The sequence below is a fragment of the Lissotriton helveticus genome, chromosome 10 (assembly GCF_964261635.1).
Source record: "Lissotriton helveticus chromosome 10, aLisHel1.1, whole genome shotgun sequence".
Taxonomy (NCBI): Eukaryota; Metazoa; Chordata; class Amphibia; order Caudata; family Salamandridae; genus Lissotriton; species Lissotriton helveticus.
This window is the reverse complement of record NC_136071.1, coordinates 192,125,962-192,145,959: the sequence shown is the minus strand read 5'-3', so window position 1 is coordinate 192,145,959 and position 19,998 is coordinate 192,125,962. Positions and strand designations below refer to the sequence as shown.

At 46.4% G+C, this 19,998-nt stretch overlaps 1 protein-coding gene across 1 annotated transcript in view; it reads right to left on the bottom strand.

The window, feature by feature from the left end:
* LOC144783976 (uromodulin-like) overlaps positions 1-11,726 on the bottom strand; it is a 471,766-nt gene extending 460,040 nt beyond the window's left edge. Inside the window, exons 1-2 of the mRNA XM_078662699.1 lie at positions 11,701-11,726; positions 11,332-11,446 (exon numbers count right to left, since the gene is read on the bottom strand). Of these exons, the coding sequence (XP_078518825.1) occupies positions 11,332-11,407 (76 nt within the window). The 5' untranslated portion in view covers positions 11,408-11,446; positions 11,701-11,726. The remainder of the gene's footprint in view (positions 1-11,331; positions 11,447-11,700) is intronic.
* Positions 11,727-19,998: the final 8,272 nt, after the last annotated feature.

Sequence of the window (19,998 nt, the reverse complement as noted above, 5' to 3'; positions counted from 1 at the left end):
TCCCCTATGAACCCACAACCCAATCCAAATAATATATTAATACAATTAACATAATTATCAATTAATCAAATAATAAAAATTAATTACCAATGAATATACATTAATGACAAATTAATTATTATTTAACAAAATATTAATTATCAATATCAATCAATAAAAATAAATATTTACTTAATTACAATTAAAGTACTTACCACCCTATTCCCCTATAAACCCACAACCCGCTACGGAATGATTTTACGCAAAAATTCAAAAACATAAAATTAATTACTTAAAAAAATAAACATACATTACAAAAATGATAGACACTTTTAACACATATACTAACATACAAAACACAAAAAAATCGATATTATTAAAAATTCTATATATTTTAATGCCTTTATTATGTACTTCGATATTTTGACAGTCGATATTACTTACCTGCATTTCAATATTATTAACCACTATATTACGTCCATTCGATATTATGTCCATTATATATTTTGACTTCGATATTCTGTCTATTCTATATTTTGTATTCGATATTGTGTCTAGTTACCGGACACAGGCTGTGTGCAGTAGGTTCTGTGGGTATGAAGACTGGGTACTGGACAAGGCCTACAGAATGCCTTGTGCCTAAATGCCAATATGCACTACCAAGATCTTGGAGAGTGAATTCTCACTTTGCCCAGGAACTAAATCACTGAAATACTGTGTTAAAGCTAAGTTACGGTTTATTACTTTGAAGTCAAAATAATAAATGTTATTAAAAACAAAGAAATTTCTCTTAGATATATTCAGTTGAAGGGATCTTATGTTTATAATGCAAAAGCTAAAGCCACAACTCTTGCTTTGTCATACACTCTGCTTTAATCATTATGATATGTATTTTAGCATATTCATTGCATCACAATATGTACTCCTTCTCAACCAGAGGCACACTGAGCGCAGATCTTTGGGCTGCCTCTGCTCACATTTTAAAGATGGCTATGTAGAGTTTTGCTGGAAATAACCTTGATCATTATCTAGGTCAGTGTTTTTTCTTAAAACAATATTACTACAAACACATGCATTTATGAATGAGTATAATAATTAATATAGGTCTCCATATTAACCGCATTTAAATTTGCACATTCCTTTGAGACACCTCACTATTGAGAAAACTAGGCGTAATAAACAAAAGAATCAACATAAGACCAGATGTACAAAAATGCATTTACTGGCCGCAAACCCTGCCATTTTGCAACCTGCTGGTTTTGCATTTTTTTGAATGTACTAAACCCACTTAGTAATTTAGTAACGGATTACTAGGTCGCTAAATGGGCTGAGGCAACCATACTGAATTGGAATTTGGAAAGGGAATGTTTGGGGCGTTCCTTCCACATACCGAATTTTTGTGGCATGTATTAATGTTTTCTGATCCAAAACTGGTTGTAAAATATTAATATTTTACTGACTACTGAAAGGTAGTGGTAACCCTCTTGCAAACAGGGGACCTGTCCCGTTTGGGAATGGGCTACTCAACCTGTCAGTATTGTAACAAAATTACTTCCTCTTTGTGAAAGATCCCAAAAAATTCCTTTCAGGAAAATGAGCTGCATTAAAAAACAGATTGACATATTTAAAAGCAATCACAGACATAGTGGTCTGCTGACCCCAGCCGAACCCCAATCCTGTGATGGCAATGAATAATAGTGGACCGCGATTTACAGCCTAACCCATTATTATGCATAAGGTAGGTTAGATTCTCACCCAAAACGGTTTGAATTTTTAAGAACTGATTGATTTTGTGACATCTTCACTGGTCACAAAAATACTGAGCATTAATTATGACCAGCATTTTTCATACAGTAAATTGTACATGTGCTCTATAGCTTCTACTGCCCTTGCAGATGCAGGGAAAAACAGAACGAAAACCACACTCCTGCCACCACAGATTCAGGCAGCTTAACTCTATACACAGCATGGGACCCAAAAACACTGCATGCACCATTAAGAAAGGCCATTGCGATAACAGCAATTGACAAATTACCTTTTTCAGTTTTCATGAACACAAAAATAAAGAGTAGAGTACCTAACGCTTTGCAGTTCTATGGCCCAGTCCATTCACGGCATTTCAAGACCGAAGGTTCTAAGTTTGCATGTAATACAAGAAAGCACTGTGCACCCAAACATTAGTAGTTTATACAAGACATTAAATATGGCTCAGGGAAGGAGAGAGACAAGGAGAGACAGACAGGGAGAGCGAGAGAATCCGCACGAGAAATAAAGCAAAGGGAAGGGGAGATGGACAGAGTAAAAGAAAGAGAGGAGGAGAAATGGAGAGAGAAACAGAGTGAGGCAATGAGAGAAGGCAGGTAAAAAGACTGAAAGACATGTGGAGAAAGACAGAGATAGGGCTACATGGGATAAAGTGACATAGAAACAGAGTAATAAAGGACAGGTTTCGAAGGACTGATTTAGAATGCCAGGGAGAGGGAACTACAGAAAAAGGCAGAGAAAGACGAATTCAAACAGTAAGATATATGGAGATTTGTCGGGAAAAAGGGGAGCTTGGGAGAGAGGGAAACGAGTCAAACAGAGATGAGTGACATAGAACGAGAGATGAGAGAGAGAGAGAGAGAGAGAGAGAGAGAGAGAGAGAGAGAGAGAGAGGGAGAGAGACTGATAGACATGCACAGGGAGAAACAAGGATAGCCAGTGAGAGACAAATAAATACAGGAAGAAAGAGGGAGAGACAAAAAGCCAGCAAAACTGTTGTCTACTATTGTTCTACTGCTACATCTGTGCAATATGTGAATAAATACAGTTACTTCTGTTGTGTGTTTTGTCAGTGTCCTTGCTGATTAAAGTTATGTTTCTGTTTGCATTAGATTGCATGTGCCCCATGCTCTATGTATCACTTCAACATTGCAAGGCTCTTTCCAGGCAGGGGTGACAGGATCTTCAGTCCATTCTGACACTGATAATAGTGTAATCTGTGATGGCTATTTTACCTGCCATGCAGTTATCTTCTTAGTGATTTGCTATTGTTGGATACACTGTTCACATGTCAGGTTGGGGGACACTGCCAGCACAGGGTGTGATGCTGTGCAAAGGTTTTGAAGCAGGCTGGGATATGTCATGATGTATGTGTGTGGATTCCTTTATGTGTGCCCAGCCGTGTATGTATATGGTCATCTGGTGTTGGCCCTTAGTCCTGGTACCATGGCCTACATGAGATGCGTGATCTTGGGTGTAGCAGAGGTGTGCAGTGTGAAGGGTGTAAGTTTGTAGTGGATGTATGTGTGCCCCTGTATTGTGAGAGACACACATGTGTCACCCAGGAGTTGTATGCCTGTTGTTTGTTTTGTCTTGCCCTGTGTAGAAGATTGTATGCACTTGTGTGAGCGGTTTGTAGTGCACTGTGCTGTGTGTTGGTGCGTCCATGCTGTTGTGTGTGACTCCTCCTTGTTGTGTTTGTAAGTTTGAAGTGTGCAAAGTGTGTGAGTTGCACATCAGTGTTGTGTTTGATTGATCCTCAATGTGTCTTGGGTGTGTTTGTGTAGACTGTGTGGCCCTGCTGCTCCACACTGGCATTGTGTTTGTGTTTGTGATGCATTGCAGCACATGGTGGTTTTTCTCCTCCTGTATGGCATGGTGTGTGTGGTGTTACGCTATCCTCCATGTGTGCCACTTGTGCCTTTCCATTGTGGGTCTTCCCTCCCTCTATTTGTGTGTGGTACACCCATTACATGTCTGCTACTAACATGCAGGGTATTTCACTTTGATGTCAGCTGTCCCCTTGGTTTCCAGGTGTGTGTGCCTCCCCATCACTTCATTTGTTAGCTTGTGCTTTGTGGTGCAGTTCTTTGGCCATAAGTGTTGTTCCACTCTGGACATTGCCACAATGGTTTATGTGTGCTGTCCTTGTGCTATTAGTCATTCTGTAGTGGTCATGTGCACTTCAGCTGTGTGTGCTGCCTAGTGATCTGGTGGAGATGGCTTGGCTCTTGTGTCCCAGAGTGGTGCATGTGTAGTTGTTGTGTTGGATGTGTGGGAGTTGGCTGTGGTATTGCTTCAGTTCCTGGGTGTGCTGTTGTATTTGTGCAATCCTGATTTGTGGTGTGTGTGATGTGGTTGTGTTTATTATGTGTGTGTGTGGCTGTTGTACTTGTTATGCACACACTGCTTGTTGAGCATGCAGTGCTGTGTGTATGTGGCCTTGGCATTGCCTGATGGGCATCCCCTGATGCCTTGTGGTGTTTGTTGATTAGGGTTTCATGTGCATCTGTGGTCGGTTTGATGTGGCAGTCTGTGTTTGTTCAGATGCACTTCTTGTGTGATTTGTGTTATGGTGTGTGTGTTTTGTTCCTGAGTGTTGATGTTGTGTACTCCTGTTGTTTCTGTGCTCCCATTGCTTTTCCCCAGTTGGGCTGACAGGGTATGTCTGTTTCTGTTGGAGTTCAGTATGTGTTCCAGTAGTGTTTGTGTGTTGTTCTTCTGCAGGCATTTGTTGAGGCATCCCTGTGTGTGTGTTGTGTTTGTGGCTACACCCAGGGTGTGTGTTTGTTTGTGTGTGTATGTGCTGGCAAGTATTGTGAGCCTTCAGTGTGTGTGGCACTGGTGTTGTGTGTTCCTTGTCAGCCACTCCTGCAGTGGCTGTCTCCCTGGTTGTGTGTTGTGTGGTGCAGAGAGTGTGTATTGTGCTTGTTGTTGCAGTGCTTGTTGGTGTGCATGGGAGTGCATGGGATGGGCACCTGGCCTGTGACTTGATGGGGTGTGTTGATGTGTGGTTGGGTGTAGTGTGTCCCTATGCTGTTTGTGCCCTGCCCATGCCTTGGTGTGGCCCTGCTTTTTGCATAGTGCACATGTGTTGACCGCGGCGGTGACGTGAGCGGGACCGGGACGTTGCTGCTGGTTGGCGGACAATGTGTGTCCCGGATGCTGAGGGGTGCCATGTTGTCAGGTGGGTGATGTGTGGGTGCCCTTGTGTATGTGTTGCGACCCCCAGCAGGGTGTCTGTGTGGTGATTGGACCCTGTGTCGGCCTGTGTGTTGTGTGTTGCATTTGTGTAGTTGCGTACCTGCGGCGGCGTACGCGGCGGCCCATCTGACGATAGTGTTGGAGGAGGAACATCGCCGGATGCATATGGAGGGCTGGGTTCATGGTGTTCAGGACCGTGTCTCGGCTATCTTGCTCCGCTGTCGAGTTTCCGCCAGCTCAGACTGGGCGGTGTCTCCGCTGCGGTGCGTCGACTTGTTTGGGCCATCCTAATTTGTGGAGCGGTGCGGATGTCATTCTGCACGGCGGTAAGTCTCGATTGTCTCCCACCGCCGCGGTGGCAAGCGCACTTTGATGGCAGTCCGCGGCGCTCCGCGGCAGACGGGAAATGACGTATGTTTTGCCATACTAATATGGCGGGCGTGAGTTCCGCTGCTAGCGGGCGGAAAAAGGCGTTTTTCCACCCCGCCAGCACCGCGGTGGTGCCACTGCCCGACATCCTAATGGGCCCCTTACCCTCATGCAAAGAGGTAAACTCTTTACTTATAATGAGCCCTTCGTTTTTCAAATATCTCATTTTGTCTCACTTCTTTCAGCATATTTTGGTTACTACGAAGTCCGTAGTCAAAAGAAGTACCTGGTAAAATAGGGACATCAAACTGTAAAATTATTCTTTGGAAGTACATCGGTTAGAAGACAACGAGCGCCATAAACAGATATCCACAGATGCACTTTTCTGCCAACAATCAAATCACACACGTGTGCTACATACAGTTTAAAAAAATAGAGGGCCTCACTCATGAGGCCCAACCGATCAGTCAGTCAATCAATCACTGCATTTGTAAAGCGCGCTACATACCCGTGAGGGTCTCAAGGCGCTGGGGAGGGGGGTGCTACTGGTCGAAGAGCCAGGTGTTGAGGAGTCTTCTGAAGGCTAGCACGTCCTGGGTCTATCGTAGGATGGTGGGGAGAGTGTTCCAGGTCTTGGCGGCGAGGTAGGAGAAGGATCTGCCGCCGGCCGTGGTTTTGTGGATGTGGGGGACTGTGGCGAGGGCGAGGTTGGCTGAGCGGAGGCTTCGGGTGGGGGTGTGGAATCTGAGTCGGTTGTTGAGGTAGGTGGGTCCGGTGTTGTTAAGTGCTTTGTGTGCGTGGATCAGGAGCTTGAAGGTGATCCTTTTGTTGACGGGGAGCCAGTGCAGGCCTCTCAGGTGGAGTGTGATGTGGCTGCGGCGGGGGACGTCAAGGATGAGTCGGGCCGAGGCGTTCTGGATGCGTTGGAGTCGTCTCAGGAGCTTGTTTGTAGTTCCTGAGTAGAGGGCGTTCCCGTAGTCTAGTCTGTTGTTGATGAGGGCCTGGGTAACGTTTTTTCTCGTGTCGAGGGGGATCCATTTGAAGATCCTGTGGAGCATACGGAGGGTGTTGAAGCAGGACGCGGAGACGGCGTTGTCTTGCCTGGTCATGGAGAGGGATGTATGACATTACAATGCATGCTTTCACTCCGCATGCCAATACGACGCAACTTTTACAACGCAAGTCGTTACAACGACTTGAGTTGGGGGGCGCTGGATACTGAATAGTTTAATTTACTATTCCAACTCCAGTCCCCGTGGATAGTAGGGAAGGTGTTGGATAGTAATTAAACTATTCCCTATCCTAGAGTGCCCTCCAGCGCAAGTCGTTGTAATGACTTGCGTTGTAATAGTTGCGTCATAATGGTAGTGCGGAGTAAAAGTTGTGTTGTAAAGGATGTTTCCCCATGGAGAGAGTGGAGTCGAGGATGACCCCCAGGTTGCGTGCGTGGTCCATGGGTTACGGGGCTATGCCTAGTGACGTGGGCCACCAAGAGTCGTCCCAGGCTGATGAGGTGGGTCCGAGAATGAGGACCCCCGTCTTGTCTGAGTTCAGCTTCAGTCTGCTGTCCTTCATCCAGTCAGCTACGGCCTTCATTCCTCTGTGGAGGTTAGCTTTGGCGGTGTGAGGATCTTCGGTGAGGGATATGATCAGCTGGGTGGCATCGGCGTAGGAGATGATGTTGAGGTTGTGTTGTCGTGCGACGTGGGCGAGGGGGGCCATGTAGATATTGAACAGCTTCGGGCTGAGGGAGGATCCCTGTGGGACGCCGCAGATGATCTCTGTGGTTTTGGAGCGGAACGGTGGGAGGCGGATGCTCTGGGTTCTGCCGGAGAAGAAGGATGTAGTCCAGGCCAGGGCCTTCTCTTGGATACCGGCGTCATGGAGGCGTGCTGATAGGGTGCGGTGGCAGACCGTGTCAAAGGCTGCTGATAGGTCCAGGAGGAGGAGGGCGGCTGTTTCTCCTTTGTCCATCAGGGTCCGCATGTCGTCAGTGGTGGCGATGAGGGCGATCTCGGTGCTGTGGTTGCTGCGAAAACCAGATTGGGAAGGGTCCAGGATGTTGTTAACTTCAAGGTAGCGGGTCAGCTGTTTGTTGACAATCTTCTCGGTCACTTTTGCCAGGAAAAGGAGCAGGGAGATGGGCCGGAAGTTCTTGAGGTCCTTGGGGTCCGCCTTGGGCTTCTTCAGAAGGGCGTTGATCTCGGCGTGCTTCCAGCTTTCTGGGAAGGTTGCTGTTTCGAAGGAGCAGTTGATTGTTTTCCAGAGGGGGAAGCGATGGCTTTGTTGAAGACGTGGTGAGGGCAGGGGTCTGATGGGGATCCGGAGTGGATGGAGTTCATGGTATTGATGGTGTCTTCATCGCTGACGCTGGACCAGACGGTCAGGCGACTGGTGCGAGTGGTAGTCGCAGGGGTGGTGGACTCGGTGGTGGGTGCGGGGGGGTCGGAGTTGAAGCTGTCGTGGATGTCGGTGATCTTGCGGTGGAAGAAGGTGGCCAGAGAGTCGCACAGGTCTTGAGATGGTGGGATGTCGTTGGTGTTGGAGCTGGGGTTGGAGAGTTCTTTCACGATGCTGAAGAGCTCTTTGGTGTTGTGTGCGTTGTTGTCTAGGCGGTCCTGGAAGGCAGTCTTCTTGGCGGTCCTGATGAGTTGGTGGTGTCTGCGGGTTGCTCTCTTGAGGGCTGTGTGGTTGTCTGGTATTCGGTCGTGGAGCCATTTCTTCTCCAGCTTCCGACAGGTGTGCTTGGAGATCCGGAGGTCCTCGGTGAACCAGGCAGCTTTCTTGTTGGTGTGGTTGGTTGTAGAGGTCTTGAGAGGGGCGAGGGTGTTGGCGCAGTCGTTGATCAACTGTGTGAGGTTGGTCGCGACGGTGTCTGGGTCGGTGGGGTCGGTGGGTGGTCTCAGGGCAATGGTGGTAGTCAGTTGGTCCTCAGTGACCTTGCCCCAGCAGCGGCGTGGTAGCTGTTGGGTGCGGTGGTGTGTGGTGGGTTTTCTGAAGGTGAAGTGGATGCATCTGTGGTCGGTCCAGTATGGTTCAGTGGTGTGGTTGAAGGAGACGTGGGGGCTTACGGAGAAGATGGGTTCGAGCATGTGTCCAGCGGCATGAGTAGGTGTCGTTACGAGCTGTTTGAGTCTGAGGTTGTCGATCAGGGCAGTGGAGTTGGCGTCGTTGTTGTTCTCGAGGTGGAAGTTCAGGTCCCCGAGGAGGATGTAGTCTGTGGAAGCGAGGGCGTGGGTGCTGATGAGGTCGGCGATGGTGTCATTGAACTGTGGGCGGGGTCCGGGAGGTCTGTAGATGAGAGTTCCTCTGAGGGTGGTGTTGGGGTCGGTGTGGATCTGGAAGTGCATGTGCTCGGCGGTGGTGAGGGTGTCATCGGTGTTCGTTGAGATTTATATGGAGTCTTTGTGGATGATGGTGATTTCTCCTCCCACTCCGTTGGTGAGGTCTCTGCGGGAGATCTTGTAGCCTTGTGGGATGGCTATGGCGATGTCTGGTGCTGAGGTGGCGTTCAGCCAGGTCTCCGTCAGGAAGGCGACGTCGGGGGCGGTGGAGTCTAGGAGGTCCCGGAGTTCAATGGCGTGCTTGTGAGCGGAGCGGGTGTTGAGGAGGATGCAGCGGAGGTTGTTGGGTCCTCTGGCTGGTGGTGTGGAGGGTTGGATGCTGGTGAATCTGCAGTTCCAGGGGAAAGGCCCCTGGGTGCGTTTCGGGGTGGCCCGGTAGCAGGGCTGGTCTCGTCTGGTATTGAGTGCGTGGAGGGTGCTTGCGTCGTAGTGCAGTCTGGTGTTGCGGGGGGTGCGGGGTCCAGGGGTTCTGGCGCTGGGTGCAGTCCAGGCATGCACGGGCGCAGACGGGCTTGCCTTAGGCGCGCCTCCATATGAGGGCAGAGGGAGGGAGGAGCAGCTGGGAGGTGGGAGCGGGGCGGCCAATGGGAGTGAAGGGGGCGGGGCCGCAGGGGCGGGGGAAAACCGGGGGAAAACCCGGGGAAAAAACGGCGGGAGAGGGACAACAGAGCACAGGGGTACAGAAAGCAAAACACAGGGGCACAGAATGAAAAAACAAGTGGCACAGAAGCCAAGCGCAGGGGTACAGAATAAAAAAGGGAGTGAGCAGTCAGGCGGCAAAAGCGGCAACGGAGGTTCAACCCACAGGGGGCTGCGTGGCGGATGGGGGGAGCGACCTGCCTGGTGACAGGGTCAAAGGTCGCTCTCTACCACTGCTTCGCGGCCTCCATACGAGGGCAGAGGGAGGGAGGAGCAGCTGGGAGGTGGGAGCGGGCGGCCAATGGGAGTGAAGGGGCGGGCCGCAGGGGTGGGGTAAAACCCGGGGAAATCCCGGGAAAAAACAGCAGGAGAGGGACAACAGAGCACAGCGGTACAGAAAGCAAAACACAGGGGCACAGAATGAAAAAAATAAGTGGCACAGAAGCCAAGCGCAGGGGTATAGAGAAAAAAAGGGAGTGAACAGTCAGGCGGCAAAAGCGGCAACGGAGGTTCAACCCACAGGGGGCTGTGTGGCGTATGGGGGGAGCGACCTGCCTGGTGACAGGGTCAAAGGTCGCTCCTATTGCACTGCCCGAACGTCACTTTTTTTCGCATTCCGGTGGCGCAATGTACCACTGGCATATATATGGCCACGTAAAGCCCTGTTACATGGCTTTTCATGTACTTATAAATATGTGCCCCTTTCACACAGAAAACTGCTTGAAAAAAGGGTTCACTGGGTGTTGCTGGGGGTGTTCCCAGCAACATCCATGGCTTTTTGACACTATCCCAGATTTATGAAAAATCATAAGTCTGAGGCAGCGTCAAAAATATACCCCTCCCCAGGGGAGGCAAAAGGTAGGCACAACGAGGAGAAATATCTTCATTTCTTCTTGTTTTTCCTCTTTCTATGTGTGCTGCATTCTGCAGCACACATAAAAAGTGAAAAAAAAACTCTTGTGATTGTTTTTAAGGAGGAAGGTTTCCTTTCCTGCAGAAAAAGAATCATCCCCGCAACGCAGACACCCTTGCACCAGGAGGAAAAGGTGCCTGCGTTGTCGCACAGCGTCCCATTGTGTGGCGGCACCACGGAAAAGAACAGGAATGCACTGTAGCTAATAGATAGAGGGCTTTCCTGCCCTTTTCTTTTGTCTTGGGGCAGCACAAGAGCAAGGCCTGCTACGCTGCCATACAGCAAAAAAACATAAATGAGGCCTAGGGTCCTCACCAGGGCTACCTACTTCACTCCAAACCACATCCTAGGGGTGATCCAAACATCTAAGCAAAGCATCAGCTACAGTCTTTGGCTGATATCACAGCACAGTTCACGTTCCAAAGGTTTTCCAAGAATTAAGAACAAAACAAAAGATTTTCAGAAAATCATTAACTGCGACACTGGAAAAACAAGCATCTGCAAACAGGAAAGTTCTTCTATTCCCCCAACACATGTTTCCTACAGTTCAGAACACAATATCATCAATATAAGAAATATTTGCCACATCTCTCAGAACAAAATATTAAAATATTCATTACCAACCAACGGAACTTCAAACACAACACAAGCGCAAATACACCCGAACATGGGGTTCAGGTGCCATATATAAACCACTCAGCGTACTTGTAACTGCAGATAGATGTATATCACTGAATAAAACAAAAATATCAGTTAAACTGATGTTATAATTGGTGTTGAAATGAGGTAAAAACTAATGTTTAAAAACCAGAAAACCTCTGAATTTCACAACTTCGCCAGTTATAATTTACTGAGCGAACTATAACTTGCTTCCCCACCATGCAGTGCTTGTGAGCTCGCATATTACATCTCTCATGACTTGTTAAATGACATCAATTCAATGTTTGGTTAAAGTTCAGGAACTTTGTGACAACACACTGGAAGACTGAATACATATTTACAAGCACTGCAGAAGGAGGTGCAGGGTTCTTATGTCCCCATCATCGCAGTAACAGGGATTTGTATTATTATAGAGAGAGTGAGAGTGGTTGTGCTTGTGTGTGGGTGTGATTTACTTACTTGTAGTTGACATGGGCAGCTTGTCCCCAACGACGCTGAACAACAGCATGGACACGCACAGCAGGTGTCCATTCATGATGCCAGGGCCCTGTTCGTTTGTCACAAGCAGTCACACCTGTTGTGGAGTCAAGAAAAAATGTCAGTAGTTCATTTCCTAAACTGCATAGCAGCCATCTGAGCGGACAGCATCCTAGAGTAAAACAAACCATTGGCCTTGGAGGATGAGAGCCAATAAGCACACCGAGCAATACGTGCTCCATTATACATACCCTGTGTGATATATTTCATGTTACTAATTTACAGAAGACATATGTAAGGTTAATGTCCTATGGCGTGACCATTCAGAAAAATATGGAATCCGTTACCTACCTACAGATCGATCTGTTCACGACTTGACAACAGGTGAAATACGTAGCGAGTTGTGCCCGTGCCTTTTATCTATGCAGACGAGGAAGTAGCCAGCAGTGCATGTTATTCAATGTCATGTATTTGTCAGTAAAAATGCTGTATAGCTGGCTTGCCCATGCTATCTGTTACTAAGCATTCCAAGGTACACCATTCCCCGTAACTGTATCAGTGTGAAGCCTTAGGGGATGGCTGCTGAGAGGCCAAGCTGCTGACGTGAGTCATACCATATATCACACATCTTTATACCACCACCCTCCACGCCCTCTGCCACCCTCTTCGACTAGAAGTGATGCTGCTGCTTTGAAACTAAAAGAAGCCAGCCTCAACCAGATTTGAACACTCTGATACATTTTCCCCCGTTTAAGCCCTCGAGGGAAGAGTGGAACTTAAGGTCTCTGTAGGTAAAAACTCTATTTCAGGCCCGGCTTCTAAAGCTCTTACCCAGGGTGGAAGGCTGCTTCATTAAAAGTCACCAAAGTGCTCAACTTACAGTAGCACGTCGGGCTCTTGAGATCATTACAATGCAATTCATGTATAAGTAAGCACTGGCAAGTTTTAGTTGTGCTTTGTTATTTGTAATCACTTCAGTTACAGATGCTGTAGTTACCAAGACTAATGCAATAGTGCAGCCTCACTGAGCCCAGTCATTTGCATCAGTGACCACACAGAGGACGTGCATCAATGGGCCGAGTAAGAAGTGCCAGTGCACCCACATAGTTCATGTATGAATGGGCATAGTAACGGGAATCAGGTCCACCATGCCGCACATGCATCTATAGGCAGTGCCTACACACAAATCGTGCATTAATGCACCATGTAATAGATATCAGTAGCCCCGCAGAGTGCATGCATCAATGAGCCTAGTAAGGGACTCCATTGACTCTGCAGAGTGTATGTATCAATTGGCCTAGTAAGAGATGTCAGTGGCTCCGCATAGTACATGCACAAAAGGCATAGCAAGGGGTCTCAGTGGCCCGATGCAGATCCTGCATCAGTGGGCCTAGTAACATGTAATTGGATCAGCACAGTGCATATATCATTCGGCTTACTACGAAGCGCCAGTGGCCCCAGCGAACGCATACAGGATGGTACCTACGAAAGGGCATCAGTGGCCCCACATAAGAGCAGGTTACTAGTGCCCTGTGAAACAAGGGATCTAGGCCCCGATGTAGGTAAAATAGATTTACCGATTTTTAATTACCGAATTTTACCGATTCGGTAATTAAAAATCGGTAAATCTAAGGGGTGGATATGTAGGAACATCCAGATGTTCCTTTTACCGAATCGGTAAATATCTGTATTTACCGATTCGGTAAATACCGACCGGTAATGCCCCATTCATTCCTATGGGCTTTGAAGCCCATAGGAATGAATGGGGCATTACCGGTCGGTATTTACCGAATCGGTAAATACCGATTTTGACAAGGGTGCAGGGGGTGTCACTTTGACACCCTCTAGCACCCCCAAAAAAGATTCGGGGGCCATGTGGCAGGCATACCTGCCCTAAGGGCAGGTCTGCCTGTCATATGGCACAGGTGTGCATGCACACATGTGCATGCACACCTGAATCGGTATTTTACCATCAAATATATTTGATGGTAAAATACAGAATCGGTAAGGGTTGTGGGACTCAGAAGAGTCCCACCTACATATCAAAAATACCGAATAGGTATAAATACCGATTCGGTATTTTACAGAGTCGGTAAATTTACCGATCGGTAAATTTACCGAATCTGTAAAATTCTGGGCCCTACATACCAATTCTGATTTTCCGGTCGGTAACGGCCGAAAATACCGATTTTCGGCCGTTACCGACCGACCTACATCTGGCCCCAAGTGTGCGGCTTGATCGAGGCTATATGGCTCAGCGCAGCAAGAGATCACGTGGGAGGGGAGCACGTCACCATGGCCAGGCGTAGAAGTAGGAGTGCGTTAAAGAAGACACCAGGACATTGCCCATCAAGAGATGATGACAAAAGGAGCAGGTCAACAGGGCCATGAGCATCAGGACACCATCTGCTCCACATCACTATGCTTAGAAGTGGAAAGAGCAAACCATCAACGCCTGTCCATCAGGACACGTTTTAGTAGATCAGCAAATTACCATTGCTGTGAGCAGGAAAAGCCAATAACCACATACTTGTGGAGGAAGAACAGACTCATGTACAGCAGGAGATCATCTATAAGGACAGGTTACTAGGGTTGTGTGTGGCATGAGTTTGTGTTAAAAACAACAAGTCAATAGAGTCTGTTTGGTACGTAGAATGATATGCTGTTTCAGCGGATATTCCAAAATATCTTTGACACTGTTAGAACTGGGGGTCTCTAGTTGGCAAATATAGGCTACTTTGACCAAATAGGGACCATTTATTCTAAGTCAGGGAAAAGGGGATTACACTACTGGATAACCCCTGCTCACTCCCTTTGGTAGCTTGGCACGAGCAGACAGGCTTAACTCAGAGGCAGTGTGCTAAGCATTTGTGAACACATATAGTATTAGAGTGAAATCACTACAGATTGACACCACACAGGTTTTTATAAAAATAAGTCTTTTTTATGTAGCCTTAGCACAAGACCATAAACGACAAAAATCCACAATCCTGTACTGAAAATAGACTTAAAGATGGTAGGCCTCACTTAGTTCAAGTTGATGATAAATGGAACACAGTTCTCACAAAAGTACCTGGATGTGTAACTAAAGGTTTGCAGGGATAGAGATGCGTTGGTTCCTTGCTTCGGGGGAGACGATGCGTCGAGCCTCAATGCTTGCGCAGAGTAGGAGATGCGTCTTGGTCCTTACCAGAGAGGAGGTGATGTATTGATTCTAGTACTGCGTTCCGGTTACGATGCGACAAAATGGCACCTCGATGCAATGCGACAATCCGGTGCAATGCGATAAGATGGCGCCCTTGATGCGATAATGTGAAGACGATGCGTGCATGCCTGACGGCAGTGCTGCGAACTCTGTAACTTTGGTGCAGCGAATAGCCCTGCGAAACGCTCTCCAGTGATGCAATGGTGACCTCCACAGTGGCCACACGGTCCTCCGGTGATGCGTCGGTAAACAGCTTTGATGAAGGCATGCTTCTCTGGTGATGCGGCGGCGACCTCTGCGGCGGCAACACGCTTCTCCAGCGATGCGACGGCATCATCTTCAACTGCAACACACTTCTTCTCGTTGAGTCGCGCTTCCAGCACCCAGCGATGCGATAAGATGGCGCCCTTGATGCTACGACGTGAAGACGATGCATGCAACGTCCGACGGGGCTGCGGCAAACTCTGTAACTTTGGAGCCGCGACTGGCCCTGCGACATGCCTCCGGTGGTGCAACAGCGACATCTATGGCAGCGACACGCTTCTCTGGTGATGCGTTGGTAAACAGCTTTGACGAAGGCACGCTTCTCTGGTGATGCGGCACAGACCTCTGCGGCAGCGACACGCTTCTCTGGTGATGCGGTGGCAACAGCTGCAACTGCAACACGCTTCTTCTCATTGAGTCACGCTTCCAGCTCCAGCGACACGCAGGCTTCTGCAGACAGAATTACCAGCAAGGAAATTCAGAGGGGAGCTGGTGGTGAAGTCTTTTGTCCCTGAGACTTCAGCAGGAGGCAAGCACAAGTTCCAGCCCTTGGAGTAATATTCTGCAAGAAGATGAAAGTTCTTTGAAAGTTCCTACTCCTCTCCTTTGCACTAAAGTCACCACTGTAGGCCAACCCAGCAACACAGCACACTGGTGGGGGCAGTCCAACTCCCACATTTTCCTTGGTTCCTCTCCTTGTCAGAGGTTTGTCTTGTTGTTCCAGAAGTGATCTAAAGTCTTGGGGTCTAGGTCCCCATATTTATACTACTAAATCCTTTGTCTTCTGAAGGCAGAGGGGCCTGTACCTAGTCCACACCAGTTCTGTGCAGTCCTGGAATATGTTGGTTACAGGACTCCTTTCCTTTGGCAGGGTGGGCCAGGGACATCAGTGGCACAACAGGAGGTGGAGCCAGCATTGTGGAAGGCAGGCACAGCCCTATTCAGACCCAGGTGCTACTCCTTCCACAACTCTACATGCAGCCCTGTGCTGACTCACCCTGTCTCCTAGAATCCCCCGGCTCCTATCACTCATAAAACCAGACACATGATACACAAGCTAGCAGAGGCAGGCTGGATGGTTAGGTAAGAAAATATCTACTTTCTAAAATTGGTATTTTCAAACGTAGAATGTTAAAACCAACTTCACAAAAAGATGTTCAGGCATACTAAACTCGAATTTCTACCATGTTCCCTGGGTTGGTTAGGATTATAAGGTGTTATAATCAAACTGCCCATTCTGGCCTATGGGGACTGGTAGCCTTGCAATAGTGCAAAACGAAAATGGCTGTAATTCACTATTAGGACATGCCACACACACCAGGGCATGTCCTACCTTATACTTACAATGCACCCTGCCCTTGGGCCTACCTAAGGGATCTCTGATATGAAGAAAAGGGAAGGTTTAGGGACTGGCAAGTGGGTGCACTTACCAAGTCAGCATGGCAGTACTAGACTGCACACAGACTCTGCAATGGCAGGCCTGAGACACACTTTACAAGCTGCTTCTGTGGGTGGCACAACCAGTGCTTCAAGCCCACCAGCAGCATTTGATGTACACGCCCTGGGCACACATGGTGCACTGTACAAGGGTCTGACAAGTAAATCAAATAACACAATCATGGAGTCACTAATCAATACATCAATTTACAATAGGGGGAGCATATGCACTTTAGCACTGATCAGTAGTGGTAAAGTGCCCAGAGTCATAAAACCAACAAAAACAGGTCAGAGAAAATACAGGAGGAAGGCAAAAAGTTCAGGGATGACCCTGCAAAAAGGGCCAAGTCCAACAGACACCAATAGCATGATTGATAATACAACTTTTGCATAGAACCAGTAAAGGAGAACTCAGTAAGTAATATTTATATACTAGGAAAATATTGATTAACTCGTGTTTTTGAACAGTGAGCTGAAATGTGTATTAAGATTTGTGAAGAAAAAACGCTGATATGTAGTACCAGCGGTTGATATCAATATAGGTTCTGATGAAGGTGAAATTCATGTTAGTTTGGGGAAATAAATGAGTGAGAATTAATATGGCAGCATGAATTTATATCAAAAAGAATTTTAATAATTCGTTTTAGTTTATTCATTGAACTAAACGAACAGTAAATTAATGATTGCAGTAACAACAACGAAGAACTATCAGTATAAGTCCATCATTTGAGAGTAAAACTCTGACTTCAAGGCTTCCTATTTACAATGTGGTCCTCAAATGCAATGGGGGAAGTGTCACTAGGGCTTGCTGTGCAGAACGAGATCATGTGCAAGAGGCCCACTGCACATTTTAGAGAGTGGCACATGAGATTCCAATAGACTATTTATTTCAGATCTGTCAGCAGCACAGATCACTAAACCAGGTCGCTTTATATAGGTGGACAGAACCTGAAGGTGGCCTCCATGCACAGCAGTGGCTGTAGGGACCTTCATTATGTTCATGACAAAACTAGCATGGGGCACATTATAGATGCAGCACAATGCCCACTCTGAGCTGTGACACACACTCCATATTACTTCAGTGAGGCTTAGGGCCAGATGTAGGTGGCCATTTACCGACCGGTAACGGCCGATTTCGGCCATTACCGACCGGTAAATGGGTATTTGGGATGTAGGGGGCCAATTTTACCGATTCGGTAAATTTACCAAATCTGTAAATTTACTGAATCGGTAAAATACAGAATCGGTATTTTTACCAATTCGGTAACTTCGAGATGTAGGTGGGACTCTTCTGAGTCCCAAAGGCCTTTTAGATTCGGTATTTTACCACCCAATCCAATTGGGTGGTAAAATACCGAATCCAGGTGTGCATTCACATGTGTGCATGCACACCTATGCCATGTGACAGACAGACATGCCCTTAGGGCATGTCTGTGTGCCACATGGCACACATGCCTGTATTTGGGGTGCTAGAGGGTGTCAAAGTGACACCCCCTGCACCCTTGCTTGAATCGGTAATGCCCATTGATTCCTATGGACTTCAATGCCCATAGGAATCAATGGGCATTACCGAATCGGTATTTACCGATTCGGTAAATACCGATTTTTACAGATTCGGTAATTCAATACCGATTCAGTAAATACCGATTTTTACAGATTCGGTAATTCAATTACCGAATTTACCTAAATCTCCCTCCTTCTATTTTACCGATTCATAAATACCGAATGTGTAAAATTCGGTATTTATGAGTCGGTAAAATAGAATTACCTACATCTGGCCCTTAGTCTTTAACAATAAAACACCTCCGTGCTTTCATGCCAACCGCACACATGTTTTGCCTTCAGGCTATTATTGTTAGAAGGATCTTGAGAAGTGTAATTTTGATCCCATCTGAGATACCATAGGAGTGTATTATAACCATGACAAGTCGGCACTCAAATATATCCTATGTGATTCATGTTACTAAGGAAAGTGGAGTATTTCCCATTTATAAAGTACTCCACATGAATAACTTGTGTATAGAAGTGATTGATAAGATGTCTATCTACCATTTATAGATTACTGCGACAGAAGAGGTAAACATAAATGTGTTCCATTGTGAGGTTAATAATTTAGAATGAGTTTGTGTGGACTAATTTTTAATCCTTATACACATAACCAGAATTTACCATATACAGGTGCATTTAGACATTACAGCTTCCTAATTTTCTAAAATGTATTATTGTATTAAGAATTTGCATTTATTATGTATGTTGAATTGTGCACATATTCTGTAGCCCTGTGCACTACTAAATTTGATTTGTGTAGGCTTCGAGAAAGCACCGCTCAGTTCAAGCTCACGCTGAGACTTAACATGTAATTTTCATTTAACCTTAATTTGAATATGCATTTTACTTGCATTTTGTTTCCACTGCAAGTATTGACAAAGCCTCATTAGTTAACATTGTAGGGTTTTGTTTTCACTATATAGCAAGGTATGAGAAGACGAGGTTGGCAAGGAGAAGTGTGGTAATGAACAAGTAGGTGAGTTCTCATGGAGGAGGAGAAGTATGGCCAAGGACGAAAGTTGCAACTTATCGATGTCGGAAAGGTGGTTCAAGTATTCCGTTGTGCCAGAGCCATGGAAATTTACTCTCAAACATCACTTGGGAGCATCTACCTTGAATGCAATTCATATTATATGCTGTGACTTAGTAATGGACAAAGAGACACCTTAGGACTTCACGAGGAACAGATCTATGTGTCTGCTTGTGTGCCTTTATGCTACTTGACCCCTGCTTGGAGTGATTTCTACTGAAGGCTCCGACTGTTGACGCCTTTTCAAATTTTGTTTGCCAAATGCTTTCAGACTAGGGTTGCCCCTTTTAAGGTAGTGGAGGGAGAGATAGCTTGCTCATGCTTAATTTGGAGAACCAATTGATGCAGTTTAATACTCAATTTCTTTTCCTGATTATTTGCATTGTCATTATAGAATTAGTAATCTGTTTTTATATTATACAGGGTACATTTCTTCAGGAGATTTGGACTCATTTTATTTGTCCTTTATTTCTATATGATAATGCTGAGTTTGGTTTATATTTACTTGTTTCTAAATTTATAATTAAACCCTACTAAACTCAGATTAAGTTGTCGAATGGATTATTGTGTGACCGCACTTTGGTTACACTCTATGTAGATTTTAAATCTGAGGGTTTGATCCCTCCACCTCTCATGCAAGACTGTCAACCTGGAGATAAATGGTTAAGTGGGCCCAGGCTAAATCAACTAGTAGTTCTGTCGGGTGGTTAGCTCTTGAAGGAGAGAGAGATAGAACCTAATTTTGAATAGTCTAGACCCCCAACCCCAGTGGTCCTAGTACAGAATCCAGGATCACGACATTTAGAATAGACGGAGTTCCAATGATGTGTGTTGAAACAGCGGCAGCGGAGGAGTGAGTATCAGTAGGGTTGTGTGTATGTGAGGATTACGCTAAGCTTGTGGTACAATTTTGATTGTGTGATGCCTGACGGAGATGTTGTGATAGTCGTGTGAATGTGTGATGTGCAGGATTTAGAGCAATAGTTGAAGGAACATAATAATAATGATTCAATTGGAATTTGGAGTGGAGAGGTGAGTCAATTAACAATAAAATCAGCTGTAAAGGTAGATTTGATAGATGTGGTTAAATTAAAAACATAATTGGATAAAACGAAAATTGGAGGCTTGGAACTTAATCAAATAGATACCTACCAACAGAATGAAT